Source organism: Anabrus simplex, chromosome 1 (genome assembly GCF_040414725.1).
Source record: "Anabrus simplex isolate iqAnaSimp1 chromosome 1, ASM4041472v1, whole genome shotgun sequence".
Lineage (NCBI taxonomy): Eukaryota > Metazoa > Arthropoda > Insecta > Orthoptera > Tettigoniidae > Anabrus > Anabrus simplex.
This window is the reverse complement of record NC_090265.1, coordinates 1,582,568,104-1,582,583,793: the sequence shown is the minus strand read 5'-3', so window position 1 is coordinate 1,582,583,793 and position 15,690 is coordinate 1,582,568,104. Positions and strand designations below refer to the sequence as shown.

Sequence of the window (15,690 nt, the reverse complement as noted above, 5' to 3'; positions counted from 1 at the left end):
TTCTGTACGAAATTATTCTGAACAAATCTCTTGCTCATAAATGTCAATTTAAGGTGCTGATTGTCAGTCTATGCAGTAAAAACTTAAGTAAACTCACATTTAAATCAAAATATTTAAGAACTATCGGTAGTGAAATTTAAATTCACAATGAAATGGAAATATTATTAAGGACTGTCATTAAATTATACGTATAAATTAAGATGTACAGAAATGAAAAACTTGGATATTTACAGTGTTTCCAATCTTTAGATGTGATTTTCTCAAAATAGTGTTTTCAAACTTAAGTTGTTATTGCACCCATTGCCTCAGTTAAGAATTGCTTTTAAGACCAATAACATGAACTCTAAATTATTTCATTACTCACATACTGTTAATAGTGATAATACATTCTATAATTTGGGTTTGTATAAATTGCAATGTTCTAACTGTAGCACTAAGTATGTAGGTCAGACCAGAAGGAATTTTATTACAATGTATCAAGAGCATGTCAGGGCCAAGAAATACAATAGATATTTTGCCATGTGTGACCACATGCTAGATTACGGCTGTGCATTCACAAATATAGACACTGTCCTCAGTATCTTGAAAATGAAAACTTTAAATAAAAGCCAATTATTGAATATATATGAAAAAATGTTCATACCTCTAGACCAAAGGAACAATTCTGCAGGCAACTGAAACGACATATCAGAGGAAAATGAAATGGCATGTGGCTTTTAGTGCCAGGATGTGTCCAAAGACTTCGACTCGCCAGGTGCAAGTCTTTTGATTTGACACCCATAGGCGACCTTTGCGTCGTGATGAGGATGAAATGATGATGAAGGCGACACATACACCCAGTCCCCATGCCAGGGGAATTAACCAATTATGGATTAAAATTCCCGACCCTGCCAGGAATCAAACCCGGGACCCCTATCAGAGAAGATGAACATCTTATATGAGGAGTTAAGTAAAGTTAAAATTCAAAAGAAATATCAGGTCTTAGCATTGCATGTGCTGGAAGACTCTTAGGTCGTTCCTCCACCCCTGATATGCCTTCCCATCTTCTCACCTCCCTTCCCCACTCCCTTCAATACACCGACAACTTGTTTGAGTTCAATCAGTGGGCCACACCTCAGCAGAGGCGAGTCCTCATTCTCGGGTCTGGCTCAACAACAAGGGAAGTAATACATTTTAATTTACATTATTTTACATTCAATCCTCTCTCTACTTGCACTTAGTTATTTCATTGCTTTGCAGACTTTACAGTATCAAATTCTATGACCTGCTTTATTATCCACTGCCCGTTTTGACTTTGAATCTAGAAGCACTCGCCTTTTAAACTAAATTATTAAGGAGCATTCTCCCAAAGAATTTGTCGAGAATCTTTTATTTCATGATATTTCATGTCTGACTCAAGAAAATTTTTTAATGACAATGCCAATTTCCACTCAATATTTTTAAACTTAGTATCTGAAAGTTTTTCATGATCTTCAATGCTTAGGTAAGAATTTTATGGATATTCTCCTGAGATTAATTTTAATGTATTCTCAACATATTGAGCACAAGAGGACTTAGAACACCCTGCAATGTCTGTAATTCATCAGTTTATTATAAATATTTTGTTGTAATTTGGTGAATTTTAACTTGTGTCTTACCATTTTAAAATGTAATTTTTATATCTGATGTATATTTTTTTAAGCACTCTAGTTGATGAATTCCACTAGGGGAAAACATGTACTAGATAAGTGTATATGACATGTATTAAATAGGTGGACTGCTAAATACAATATTTAAGTACTTTATCTTAAATATTTCACTCCAGGCTTACACGTGTTTGTTGTTTGTGCAATTAAAAATGTTGAACGAGAAGAAAAGGAAAGAACATGACAATGGGAATTAAATTGGATGATGCCTTATAAAGACTAGGCAAGGGAGAAAAGTTTCAATAAAATTGCCATGGATTTAGGTGTTGGATGAACTGCTTTAATAGGGTGAAAACGGAAGAAGTCCAAACACGTTTAACTTTGCTAAGTATCAAACAGAGAAACATAAAAATATTTTATTAAAATATGAAATGAACTGGCGGGCAATACTACTCGAAATTATAATGATAAAATATGTTAAAATACAGTTTTACAGATATTCTAGGTCAGGGCTGTCCAATGTTCGTTTCTATGCGAGCACATTCACATGATAACTAAGGCTATGCGGGCGCCAGGTACAATTCCACTAATTCGACTACTGTTATTGGTACTACAACGACTTAATAATAATAATAATAATAATAATAATAATAATAATAAATCTAGAATTAAAAATTATATGAAAATATATTTACTCACATAATTAATGTGAAATCTGGCACTGCATGATCGCTGCAAGTTGGGGAAAGTCTGGTGTGTAACTGGAACAGGCTGTTCTTAACGCGTCATCCAGGTGTGAAACTGTCAGGCAGGATGGGTATTTGTTTTTTATTATGCTCATAGTCAAAAACGCGACTTTACAAAGATAGGTCGAACCAAAACATGATTGCATCTTCTGAGCAACACTGCGGAAATGGGATATTTTTACCGTCCACCAGAGTCCAGAAATTGCCACATGTTGCGTAGGAGGATTTCAAAGAAAGGTCTGACTTAAGGCTTAAAATTTCCATTTCTAATTCTTCAGGATTATAATTTTCGAATATTTCACACACCCTCCGTCCAAGCTCACAAACGTCAACAGAAGCGAAGGGATTATTGACAAACATGATCACTGGTTCAAGCATTGAAAATTGGCTAAATCTGCTACCAAATTCGGACCCAAGAGTTTCAAGATGTTTAGCAAGAGATGAAAAATTACGCTTGCCGCCATTTACTGTATCTCCCATAGATTTCAAATCTGGAAAATGTGAAAGGGAATTTCTATTTAAATGGATAATTCTTTTCAAATGCATTGACAATACTTATCATACCTGAAATATTATGATCTTTTCCTTGCAATTCGAGATTTAACTCATTTAATTTTGAGGTGATGTCTGCCAAGAATGCTAATTTGATTAGCCAAGATATATCATCAAGTTCGTGATAATATTTCCGAGGAGATGATTTCATAAAGTCTCGTATCTCATCCATTAGGCAGCAAAACCATTCGAGTATTCCCCCTACTAAGCCACCTTATGTCTGCATGAAGGATGACGTCACCATACTTCGAATCTGACATACTTAAAATATTTCTGAACAATCGATGACGAGTAGATGACGATCTTATATGATTCACGACATGAGTTACAATACCAATATAATGATCCGTTATTGGACATTATAAATTTTCCGGCTAACTCATTCATTGGTTTTCATGACTTGATCGAACTTTAAACCTTTGCGCATAAAGCTTCTTGGTGAATAATACAATGATAAGAAAGAAATTTTGGAAATGATTCATCCTTAGCGCAAAGAAATCCATTATTTCTACCAGTCATAGACGGTGCCCCATCTGTTGTTATAGCGACAAGCTTTGACAGTGGTAAGTTACTCTCTTTGGTGAATTTAACGAAAGCATTAAATATGTCTTCTTCCCTAGTACGTCCATGAAGTGGCAATAGCTTGACAAATTCTTCCATTACTGTAAAATCATTAAAATCCATTCTAGCAAATACACACAACTCAGCAATGTCAGACATATCAGCACTTTCATCAAACTGGAGTGAAAAATGTTCACACGATTTCAAATCATGATGTAATTGAGATTCCATATTATTAGAAATCTGTTCAACCCGCCTAGCAACAGTTTGGTGAGACAACGGAAGTTCTTTGATTGAAGATATCAATTCAAATTTATCTTTGTGAGATTCGAACAGAGATTCAGCGGCATTTGTCATAGCTTCTTTCACTACTTCCCCATCACTAAAAGCTTTTTGCCTTTTAGCTTTGTAAGAAGCTATTGTCACATTACGCATTTGCTGAACTGGCTTCTTAAACGCATATTGTTGCAATGCTAATTTAGATTTTAGGTCTTTCATTTCCTATTTGTTGTGAGTTTCACAAATAGGAAAAGTCCTCTCAGTTTTAATTACTGCGTTGATGGGGTGAAAGTTCCTTTTGGGATCATTGTAAGTATTTAGGTGTTAATATAAGGAAAGATCTTCACTGGGGTAATCACATAAATGGGATTGTAAATAAAGGGTACTGATCTCTGCACATGGTTATGAGGGTGTTTAGGGGTTGTAGTAAGGATGTAAAGGAGAGTGCATATAAGTCTCTGGTAAGACCCCAACTAGAGTATGGTTCCAGTGTATGGGACCCTCACCAGGATTACCTGATTCAAGAACTGGAAAAAATCCAAAGAAAAGCAGCTCGATTTGTTCTCGGTGATTTCCGACAAAAGAGTAGCATTACAAAAATGTTGCAATGTTTGGGTTGGGAAGAATTGAGAGAAAGAAGAAGAGCTGCTCGACTAAGTGGTATGTGGAAATTCTAAGTTCCCGTGGAGGGAATTAGATTCTTTTCCACCAATAGAGCATATCAAAAATCAGATCAAAAATTAGATGGATGGCTTTTCCGGCGTTTGCGACCTAAGACGAAACGCTGGTTAATAGAGCAAACGCCGGAAAAGCCATCCATCTAATTTTTGATCTGATTTTTGATATGCTCTATTGGTGGAAAAGAATCTAATTCCCTCCATGGGAACTTAGAATTTCCATTTGGAATTGCTAGGCGGGCATTAATTCCATTGTGGAGTTTTATCTCCCGTATGCAGTTATCAGACTGTGCTTCATAAATAAGCTTCTGATAAGTTCACCTGCATACACCCCAGCGTCAGTGGGTAGGGTCTGACACATCCCACTCTGAAGAGTCTAGTGTCAGACCTAAGACGAAATGCTGGTTAATAGAGCAAACGCCGGAAAAGCCATCCATCTAATTTTTGATCTGATTTTTAAGTGGTATGTTCTGAGCTGTCAGCGGAGAGATGGCGTGGAATGACATTAGTAGACGAATAGGTTTGAATGGCGTCTATAAAAGTAGGAAAGATCACAATATGAAGATAAAGTTGGAATTCAAGAGGACAAACTGGGGCAAATATTCATTTATAGGAAGGGGAGTTAGGGATTGGAATAACTTACCTAGGGAGATGTTCAATAAATTTCCAATTTCTTTGAAATCATTTCGGAAAAGGCTAGGAAAGCAACAGATATGGAATCTGCCACCTGGGCGACTGCCCTAAATGCAGATCAGTATTGATTGATTGATTGAGAACAGGAAATTCACTGTCAAATTTTTTATGATTAGTCAAAAAATGTCGCTGTACATCACTTTTTTTAGGAACAGACACGCTAGCATTACACAGTAAACACACAGACTTTCCTTTGTTTTCAATAAAGCAATACTGGTCCACCCATTAACTGTTAAAGTTATAATTTCTTTGCCTTTCAGCCATGTTAAGAAAAGTTATGTTTAATGAAATATATAACTGATTATAAACTGAATAATTTAAAGTTTAAATAGTAATGAAAAGAAGCACATGAAACATGTTGAATGTACAACTTATCACAACACACAGCACTCAAAACGTGTTCCATAAGGCCTGCATAAGCTCACAAGTAATACTGAATGTTCGCCTGAAACCTAGGAACTGGGAAATTCCATTTGCAAGACTTTCATAAATCGTTTGTTCATTGTCTATGGCACAGCTTTGTTGGGATTAAAGTTACTTTGTGGGCAAATTGGGTGGCCCATTGTCGTCCTGGTGAAACTCTGTCATGGTAGGTAGTTTATGGCATTGCAATAAGTGAATCATAAGGAAGCGGTTCTGTTTGGCAGAATAAATATGCGGCTATATTTGGCTCCGTGAGTAGAGAGGGCCATATACCTGGCGCTAGTCCCTCCACAGTGAGAGGTTTGTGGAGGATTTCCCTTTGCTGCAACTACTTACATGTCGAATAGCTCTCTTTCTGAACCTTTCTTCTATCTCTTCACTAATTGCGGACACGAGTCAGTTAGGCTTAGGCCTAGATCACATTTATGGCTTACTCAAAGCTCTTTGTGTATTTAGAGGTACGGATATAACAAATTTCTTGACTTTGAGGACGGTATTTTAAAGAGAAAAGTAAGAATATTTATTGAAATGCAAAAGTATTGTTTTCAAATATTAAGTAAAATTTAATTTGGAAATGAATTGCGAAGGGCGCCATGAAAGGGCATCCCAGGGGCAGCGCGTTGGACAAAGCTGTTCTAGGTGTTTGAACAGTAATTTTATACACAACCATTTCTAAATGTAAGGTATGCGTTTATGTGTGTTAAAAACAAAAACTGTTTTCTTGCAAATTGGAAATACATACGATACGTACTATATAAATAAATTAACTAGTATGAATAATTAACAAAATGAATATGAATAGATAATTGAATCAGCAAATATACAAAAGTATCAAGTATTTCCTGTGTGAACTTTCAGCTGTGCTGTAATGATTCGATAAGGCAGGGAAACTGTTAATGTATGCAGTTACTTTTTTCTGTCTGAATCAGGTACTCTTTTAGTATTTTCTTGACGGCCACGATGATCTCTATCAATGGTCCCAGTTTCTTCATCTTTGTCATGAACTGCACACAGTCTTTTTGCACTCAAACTATGAATGTTCCAAAAAACTACTGCGCAAACTTCGTAACATTTATTTAAATGAATGACTTTACAAACTACTGTGTGCAATCTGCGAGAAGGCCTGTCTGTTACACACGATCTTTTCTCATCCACACTTGTCATTAGTAGAGGGAGACCAAGACGACGATGGTTAGACTCAGTTTCTAACGATTTAAAGAGGTATAGAACTAAATGAGGCCACAACACTAGTTGCAAATCGAGGATTGTGGCGACATTTAGTAAATTCACAGAGGCTTGCAGACTGAACGCTGAAAGGCATAACAGTCTATATGATAATGTATGTATGTATGTATGTAGTTGTTCTGTAAATTGCAATCCCCTTTTACTTGAAATTCTTGAAATATTTCATCAGTTTAATCTCAACCCACTTTCTCGAAACCACCATGCCATCAAGGAGGCCCTACTTCCTCTGCACTTGCAACAATTTTAGAACTTGAATAATCTTCACCTGTATTTCTCTTTTTCTTAGCCACGACAATGGAAAAGGAGAGGGCCACTACTGGGAAGGTATTGACCAAGACCCTAATTAAGTTACATGGCGGGAAACTGGGAAGCCACAGAAAAACTTTTTTAAGCCATGAACTTTCCTTCTCCTGAAAGCAGGAGCATTCCAGAGCGCCAGCACTTGGCCACCGCTTCGACTAACAGGGTTTCATGGACTACATGTTATTTTTGGAACTACTTGCCTTCTAACATGTTTAATACGACATTTAATATGTCATTTTTCTATCAATCACCATTTCAGATTCAAAGCTGCCATATGATATTGACACTTTGTAGATGTAGTATGACTATTCTTATATATTTCTATTTATAGATGAGGTAGATTATTTATTTAGTGTATAAGTACATTTGACTTCCAATCAAAAAGATTGAGTGATTCTAAATAAATAATCTGAGTCATATTCATTGTCACAATATTTGCAATTACCGTTAACATCATTTTTAATGGCCTTGGTCTCAGTCCTATAAAAAACTATTAATGACCGAGGAAAAAGTTCTTCTTTTGAATGTGGATTTGATCCTTCCTTTCTCCTTACGATTCTTCTTAATTGCTTCTCATTTTTGATGTGAAATTGCACTCCTTCTACCAGTTATTATTACTATAAATTGATTTTCTAAATGGACGATTGCGTCTCTCTGGTTCGTATTCCACATAAAACTATTGGCTTCGTGACTTTAAGATCATAACTGTAATAATTTTGTTGCATTATGTGCTGACGAATGTGAAATACCAATTTCCTGAGCTGCTCTCTGAAGCAACTTATGTAGACTGACTTGTAGTCATAACTGTATATCTTGTAACCTCTCTTGTGTGAGAGCTGTTCTTCTCTGCTGTCTTTTCTTGTTAGTTACTTGTGAATGAGTTTGTGCACATTATGTTTTGATGGTTACAAGATATTAGAATCATTCCATATTGACACACATTGGAAGAGGTTAAACTAATAATTTGGAACTTAAAAGACAACAAAGCACCAGGCAAAGATGGAATAAATGCAGAAATGTTGAAATTAGTTGGTGACAAATTGGCCCTGATCCTCCACAAAATATTACGGGACATCTGGCATAGGAGAAAATCCCCAAAGAATGGAAGTGTGCATTAATTCACCCACTTCATAAGAAAGGCGACAAATCAGTAATGGATAACTACAGAGGAATTTTTCTACTGTCAATCATGTATAAAATCCTCTCTAAAGCCCTGCTTAATAGGTTGGAAGAACAATGTATCCTCCTAATTCAATTGAAATCCTGTCGAATTAGGAGGATACATTTAATTTTTTGCTTTGTAAAGTAAAAATGTTTTGATGGTACTGTAGAACCGGGGAACTGTCTACGGAATGTTTGCAGGCACCTTTTAACTGGTTTCTTCTTCTTGTGCAAATATTCTCTGCACTGTAGTGTACTTAACCACCGCGATAATAACCTGACAACACATGTTAAAATTCTAATCGTTACTAGCGAACTGAGCGACAGAGCTAAGCAATAGTATTTACATTTTTTTATTAATAAGGTCGACCTTTTCAGTACAGAGCTAAGCATCCTGCTGCTTCAGCTGTCAACACTTCTTATCATGCCAGGCTCAACACAAGCCATATGGCACTCGCTGAGGGATTCCCATGGCCTGTGAACAGAAGTGTGAAGCCTTAAACTGTACTCCCTGTACAAAAAAATGAGTACATGGTATTTATAAGTTCTTCACGGGTACACTTTAATCAGAAACAATTGAACCTATAAACATAATGTTTGTTGTGGCTATCCTTGGGGTTTGTGTCTACAAGGGAAGTAAAATAAATTCTGAGGAATGTGAGGAACAATAGAAACAAATAACAAGGAAAACTGCAAACTCCTTGCAAACTACTTTCAGAAGTTGCTGAATTGCAAAAGTCCCAATGACCAACTTGCTTTTGAGAAACTCACACCAAATCCTGACTCAGTCCCCTCCCCCCTCCAACACACACACATTGGAAGAGGTTAAACTAATAATTTGGAACTTAAAAGACAGCAAAGCACCAGGCAAAGATGGAATAAATGCAGAAAATTTGAAAGTAGTTGGTGACAAATTGGCCCTGATTCTCCACGAAATATTACAGGACATCTGGCATACTGAGAAATCCTCAAAGAATGGAAGTATGCATTAATTCATCCACTTCATAAGAAAGGCAACAAATCAGTTAGGGTATGGATAACTTCAGAGGAATTTTTCTACTGTATATCATGTATAAAATCCTCTCTAAAGCCTTGCTTAATAAGTTGGAAGAACAAATTGAGCACTTAATTTGTGAAGGTCAGGCAGGATTTCAAAAAGGGAGATCGTGTGTAGAGCAAATTTTCAACCTTAAAACTTCTTTTCAGATTCTAAAAATCGGGCGAACAGTAGTCACATTTATTGTCTTAAAAAAGGCAGATGACTCCGTAGACTGAAAGACAGTGTTTAAAATACTAGAGGAATTCCAAGTAGACAAGAAACAAGAGAAATGATAAAGCAAACATTGACTGACACAACATCGAAAGTACAATTTTTAGGAGAAATTTCTGAACCATTTGGAATCAAAAAAGAAAAATCCTCAGAAATATCTTGGGACCAAAATGCAAAAATGGAACTTGTATTAGAAAGAAATTGCATGAAATGTATCAAGCTACAGAAAAAATCACAGATACCATCAGGAAATGGCAATTAAAATTTTATGTTCACTTATATAGAATGTATAATAACAGGCTCACAAAGAAAATTTTAAAGTTAACCTTATCGATGAAAAATCACAATAATTGGCTAAAAGAAATCAGTGAAGTTCTAAAGGAAATTGGTATTAACCATTCAAGATACAAAATTCTGAACCTTAATTCACAAACACATATTTTTTGTATCATCATCATCATCATCATCATCATCATCATCATCATCATCATATGGCATTTACAAGCATAATGTGTAAAAATAAGATTTTTTGTAAAGCCCACCCGACTAAATACAGGATGGACTGAACAACATATAAAGGAATACGGTGAGAGGATGAAGAGATATTGGAAAGAGAAGAAGAAAAACAAAAAAAGTGCTAATAAATTCAAATGTGCACCTTAGGTGGGCATAACAATTTCTGTTTAAAATGTGGGGAACATACAATACCGTGTGCTTATTCTATTTTTAAGGGGATTCGGAATGAGTATTTTGCCAATAATTTGTCATTTTTATATTATTGTTATTTCTTAATATGTCAAATGTCCTCTTTAAAATGGTGTATGAACTATGATGATATGATAACTACGTGAGCCTTTCAAAATAATTTATATGATAATGCACGCAAGATTTCAGCTGTGAGTAGACATGACGGTCTCTTGCAATCTGTTCCAGCTTTGTATCCCCAAACTGACGTTCATTTCTCTTGAATTTCTTTCCTGCTGACATTCATTTAGTCTTTGAAAGGGTAACTTTCATACCATACTCATTGTTGGGACAGTGACTTTCTTATATGTTTATTTGTACAATAATTGTTCTTATTGTATTTGTTGTCGTATTTGTATTATTGAAGTCATTTTTGTGTGTTCCGCTTGGCTGCTCTGTTGGACGCCCTTAACAGTGGGCTGGAGAGACTGTTCACTTGTCTTGGCAACAATGGTCGATTGGAACTTGAGCTACTATGTTTCGCTTATCGCACAGTTAGCAATGATCGCCGCATGCTATTGCGTGCCTGAACTTCCTAAGTATTGATGTAAATATGGATAATAAATTAGTATTAATTGTCTTACATATATGTTTTACAAAATGAGCTACCAGAGAGATGCTGTTTTACCAGCAAACAAACACTCATTGTACCTATTTTCAAGTTCCAAGGTATTAGTCTGCAGGCTTTTGGCACAATCTGCCATTAAGACCAAGTCTTTGCTACTTTATTTAATATTTGCTTCACAAATAGTTCTTCAGTATTTGATTCCTTTAATATCAACTTTTGTACACTGCATGTATCAAAAAAATAAGAAAAGATTACAATAAACAATAACCTCTCCCTGATCTGCGATTCCAAGATTATAGGAGATGTGTATTATCTTATTTGATTCCTTTAAAAAACAAAAAGCTGTTTCCTCCTCCATCCTTTTCTTTTTAAAATACATTGTTTGCCCATATGCTGCAGTAATAAGATAATTTTATTTAAGCATTCCAGAAACTGAGTAGGCTACTGAAGAGTAACTTATGAAATATTTTATTATGTTTCAGACAAAGAAGTCTCATCTCAAGAAGGAAACCTGTATTGAAACTGCAAAAGATTGCTCAGAATAAAAGACAACATGATAATAGTGTAGTAATGAGTTCATTGCCATCTGATATGACTTGCAGTGAGAGTGATGTTTCTGATGACCAGTCTGATAGTCTTTCTTCCACTTATGAGGAAGGAGATTCATTTGTACCTTCTTCACAGGATACAAAAGTTAATGAAACAGCATGGGACCTGGGAATTTTTAACAGTCGCAAAGACAAGTCGGTTCGCAAGAGGTTATATTTCTCCCAGAAAACTGAAATTCGTGCCATTAGAAATAAGAAACTGAAAGAGCCCCAGAATACTGGAACAGTTTGTAGTGAACATACAGAAGAGAAAAATACTGATTCTGGGGTCATAAACTTCTCAAATCAAAAGACTAGACTTAAATGTTGTGAGAGTTCATGCAAAGTCATGGAACCATCATGTCATTCACAGTCGTTGGAAGGCAAGACAACTGGAAATTTGTCAGGAGTGATAGATCAAAGTGTTACAGCTAGTTGTTCTCCTAGTGTTCTTTATTATACTCCTGATGAGAGTAGAAAATCAGATCATAGATTTTCAGGTGCAGGCACAATATTAAATGTATCAGCTTCATTAACATTGCAGAAAGCATCTAATACCAATTTAAAAGAGGAGAATGCTTCAGTAAATAAGAAAATTTGCTCAGACCAGAAGGCTGCTTTTGACAGCTTATCTCTTCCTATAAATACTCAGACGGAGATCATTGAACATAAGGAGCTGGGAGACTGTCGTGAAGAAGTTGAAGGTTGTTCTTCCTCTAGTCTGCAAAATTCACATATAGTACCTGGTGAGGCTATAATGGATATAATGAAGGAACCTATTGATGACCAAAAGGTGAGCATAGAAATGTTCAGAGAGTCTGCATCTTCTCAGTCAGAATTATCAGAATACAAAGGTAGCCAGGAAATGTCAAAACATATTGACAAGAACTTGTCAGTGAGGATATGTACCAACACATCCTCTGGTCAGAACAATTTCGTTGTTCTTGCATCTCCTCTTCAGGGAGAAGGAAGTATACCTTTATCCCAGAATTCAAAATGTGAGTTTAATGAAGACTCTGCTGTAATTTGCAAGACAAAATTAAACAGTTGTAAATCTGATAGAGTTTGCAAAAAGTTATCATATCTCAGAGAATCCAGAGAAAATAAAACCTTGGAAGTAATAGACTGCAGCAATAGTGAAAGAAATGCAGACAAGGTGGATAAAGTGAAAAATGAATTAGAAGTAAATTCTACTCCCTTGGAACAGAGGTCTAACAGGAAGGAGAGCACAGACATGTTTGTATCTTTATCTCATTCAGAGCTCTTGACAGATAAAGTTAATCAAAATAATTTAGAAGAAAACTTAAAAGACTTTGAACCCCTTGGTCTCGAGAATTTTGAGAATGATGCTGAGGATGATAATTCAGATAATGCAAGTGAAGGAATTACAAGTTTTTATGGTACAACTTTTAATTTAACACAAATGAATCTTTCATGGGACTCAAATATATCTGATTCATATCAGGCAAGCCAGCAGCAGAAACAAGGGGAACGCATTTCTGCATCGCAGAGTACAGTTAATTGTGATGGAACAGTGGCCAATTCTATTGACTTGAATGACAAACAGAATGAATTTGGAGTTGTATATATACCTAAATGGAAACCCCCGACTAGAGAGGAGATTCAAAACAGTCTTTCACAATTTGGTATACCAGAGCATCGGTACCAAGAACCATTTGTCAGTAATATTTCTGATGTGATGAGAAAAGAGTTAAGTGAAAGAACATTGAAGCTAGGCAGTCGCTCAGTGAATGAACTTGTGCCTTTTGAATGCACTGTTGCTGATGTGAATGGAGTAGCATTGTGGCGAAAAACAAGAGTGCAGGAGCTGTGGGAAGAAACTCAAGCTGGCACGTTCGAAGAGAGTAACATCACCCAGCTTGGAGATTTGAAATCTGCTTTAGCTACTGAAAATGAAACTGTAATAACTCCTTGTAGGGCTCCTCCAACAACTGCTGAAGTACGGCTCTGGCTACATGCTAAACAAGCTCTCAAGTCTGCCAGCTGTGATGGTGAGGCTGAATTAAATGCTAAACCTGAGCTATTACAGATAATGATACCTCAGAGTCCAGGGATGATGGGTGAAAATAATGAGTGCATTACTCTAACTCCTACCAGTCCAGCACTGGAACATGATATGGAGACATCAATCGAGAAGAACACTCCATCCACTCCAGGTGTGGAAGGTAATCCAGTTCACAGCACTCCAGATCAGGGCCATCATCCTCAAAAGCTTCCCCACACACCATGTACATTTATGAACAATGATCATATTTCACTGGCTTCTTCCAACTCAGTAACCAAATCTCCTGCAGCAACAACCATAAAATGGAACAAATCTACCACATCAGATGAGGAAGATAACCTGGTTCATAGCACTCCACATCAGTATTTACTCTCTAGAAAACAACCCAGCCCTCCTTGTACACCCATCCAGATACTTCCACACAGATCTCGCAGCCCACGTAGGGGTTTATGGAAAACAATGAAAGCAGCTATTTCTGAGATAGAAGATCTTCCTACACTTCCTGTCATATGTGAAGAAGAACCAGGCCCTAGCCATGTTGACACTGGTCCTGGTGTAAATGAAGTCAGCAGTTCTCAGTCTTCTCCTGCCAAGTCTGAGGTAATTAACATTTATTCTGATGAATGTCATCATCTCATTGAATCAGTGAGCATCTGTTCAGTTAGTGGCTTTTGTTACAGGACTGTAATATGTGCTACTGATTATTCAGTTATTTAAATTTATGCATTCATCATAATATTTATTGAATTAAAATAACTTCTTTAAGCTTACTACTTAAAAAAGGTATTAAAATTGACCAATTGGAGGGAAGGGTCACCCTATGAGAGTGATCTTTAAAAGTGAGCATTTGGTCAGTAATATTGGCCTACTCCTTCCTTCATAAATACCGTACATAACATATTTATAAACAAAATACTAAATTTTAAAGCTTTTTAAAATATCTACTGAAAATCATATAAGCTTAATATTTTCAGATATGTAAATAGAGTAAAGTTTTGTTATCCACTTAGGTTGAGGCAGATGCTGAGAAAAGTAGAAGAGAAGGAGGAGAGGAAGGAGAAGGTGGTAGTGTTTCATGTTGGTACCAACAACGTAAGGCAAGCTAATATAAGTATCAACATAGTTGGGGAAGTGTGGGATCTGGTAAATGCAGCACGAGTGAAGTATAAGAAAGCGGAGATTGTTATCAGTGGAATACTGTGTAAGAGGGATACTGACTGAAGGGCGATTGGGGATTTAAATGAGACTATGGAGTGGGTATGTGGGAAACTGGGAGTGAAATTTCTAGACCCTAATGGGTGGGTAAGAGGTAGGGATCTGCGCTCAGATGGCCTTCACTTAAACAGCAATGGTACCGTATAAGTTAGCACATTTGTTTAGAAGGGTAATAGGGAGGTACATTCACGGAAACGGGGTTGTCTAGGAAGCGGTGATGAGGGTACAGAGATCTGGAAGTCAAGTGGGGATGACATAAAAATGTTAGTGCTCAACTGTAGAAGTATTGTAAAGAAAGGAATAGAATTAAGTAATTTAATAGATATATATTTACCAGATATTGTAATAGGAGTTGAATCATGGCTGAGAAATGATATAATGGATGCAGAGATTTTCTTATAGAACTGGAGTGTATATCGTAGAGATAGAATAGGAATTGTGGGAGGGGGAGAGCTACGAAAAAGTTAAAGATGTGAAACATGAAACTCTAGATGTAAGGCTCATTTCTAAAGATAATAGGCAACTTGATGTCTTTGGAGTGTACAGACCGGGACAGGGTAGCGCTGACACCGATTCAGAATTATTTGATAAGATAATCAGCTATGTGGGAAACAACATGGAAAGGAATGTGATTGTAGCGGGAGATCTGAATTTACCAAATGTCAATTGGGAAGGAAATGTGAACGACAGGAAGCATGACCAACAAATGGCAAATAAGCTAATATGGGAAGGACAGCTGATTCAGAAAGTGACGGAACCAACTAGAGGGAAAAATATCCTGGATGTGGTGCTGATAAAACCAGATGAGCTCTATAGAGAAACCAAAGTAATAGATGGTATTAGTGATCATGAAGCTGTTTTTGTTGTAGTTAAAAATAAATGTGATAGAAAGGAAGGTTTTAAAAGTAGGACTGTTAGGCAGTACCATATGGCTGATAAAGCAGGCATGGCAGTTTTTAAAAAGTAATTATGATTGGTGGAAAACGGTAAATAAGAATGTAAACAGACTCTGGAA

At 36.4% G+C, this 15,690-nt stretch overlaps 1 protein-coding gene across 1 annotated transcript in view; it reads left to right on the top strand.

The window, feature by feature from the left end:
- PolZ1 (DNA polymerase zeta catalytic subunit) overlaps nucleotides 1-15,690 on the top strand; it is a 409,350-nt gene that overhangs the window by 203,813 nt on the left and 189,847 nt on the right. The window contains exon 15 of the mRNA XM_067138984.2: nucleotides 11,330-14,060. Within this exon, the coding sequence (XP_066995085.2) occupies nucleotides 11,330-14,060 (2,731 nt within the window). The remainder of the gene's footprint in view (nucleotides 1-11,329; nucleotides 14,061-15,690) is intronic.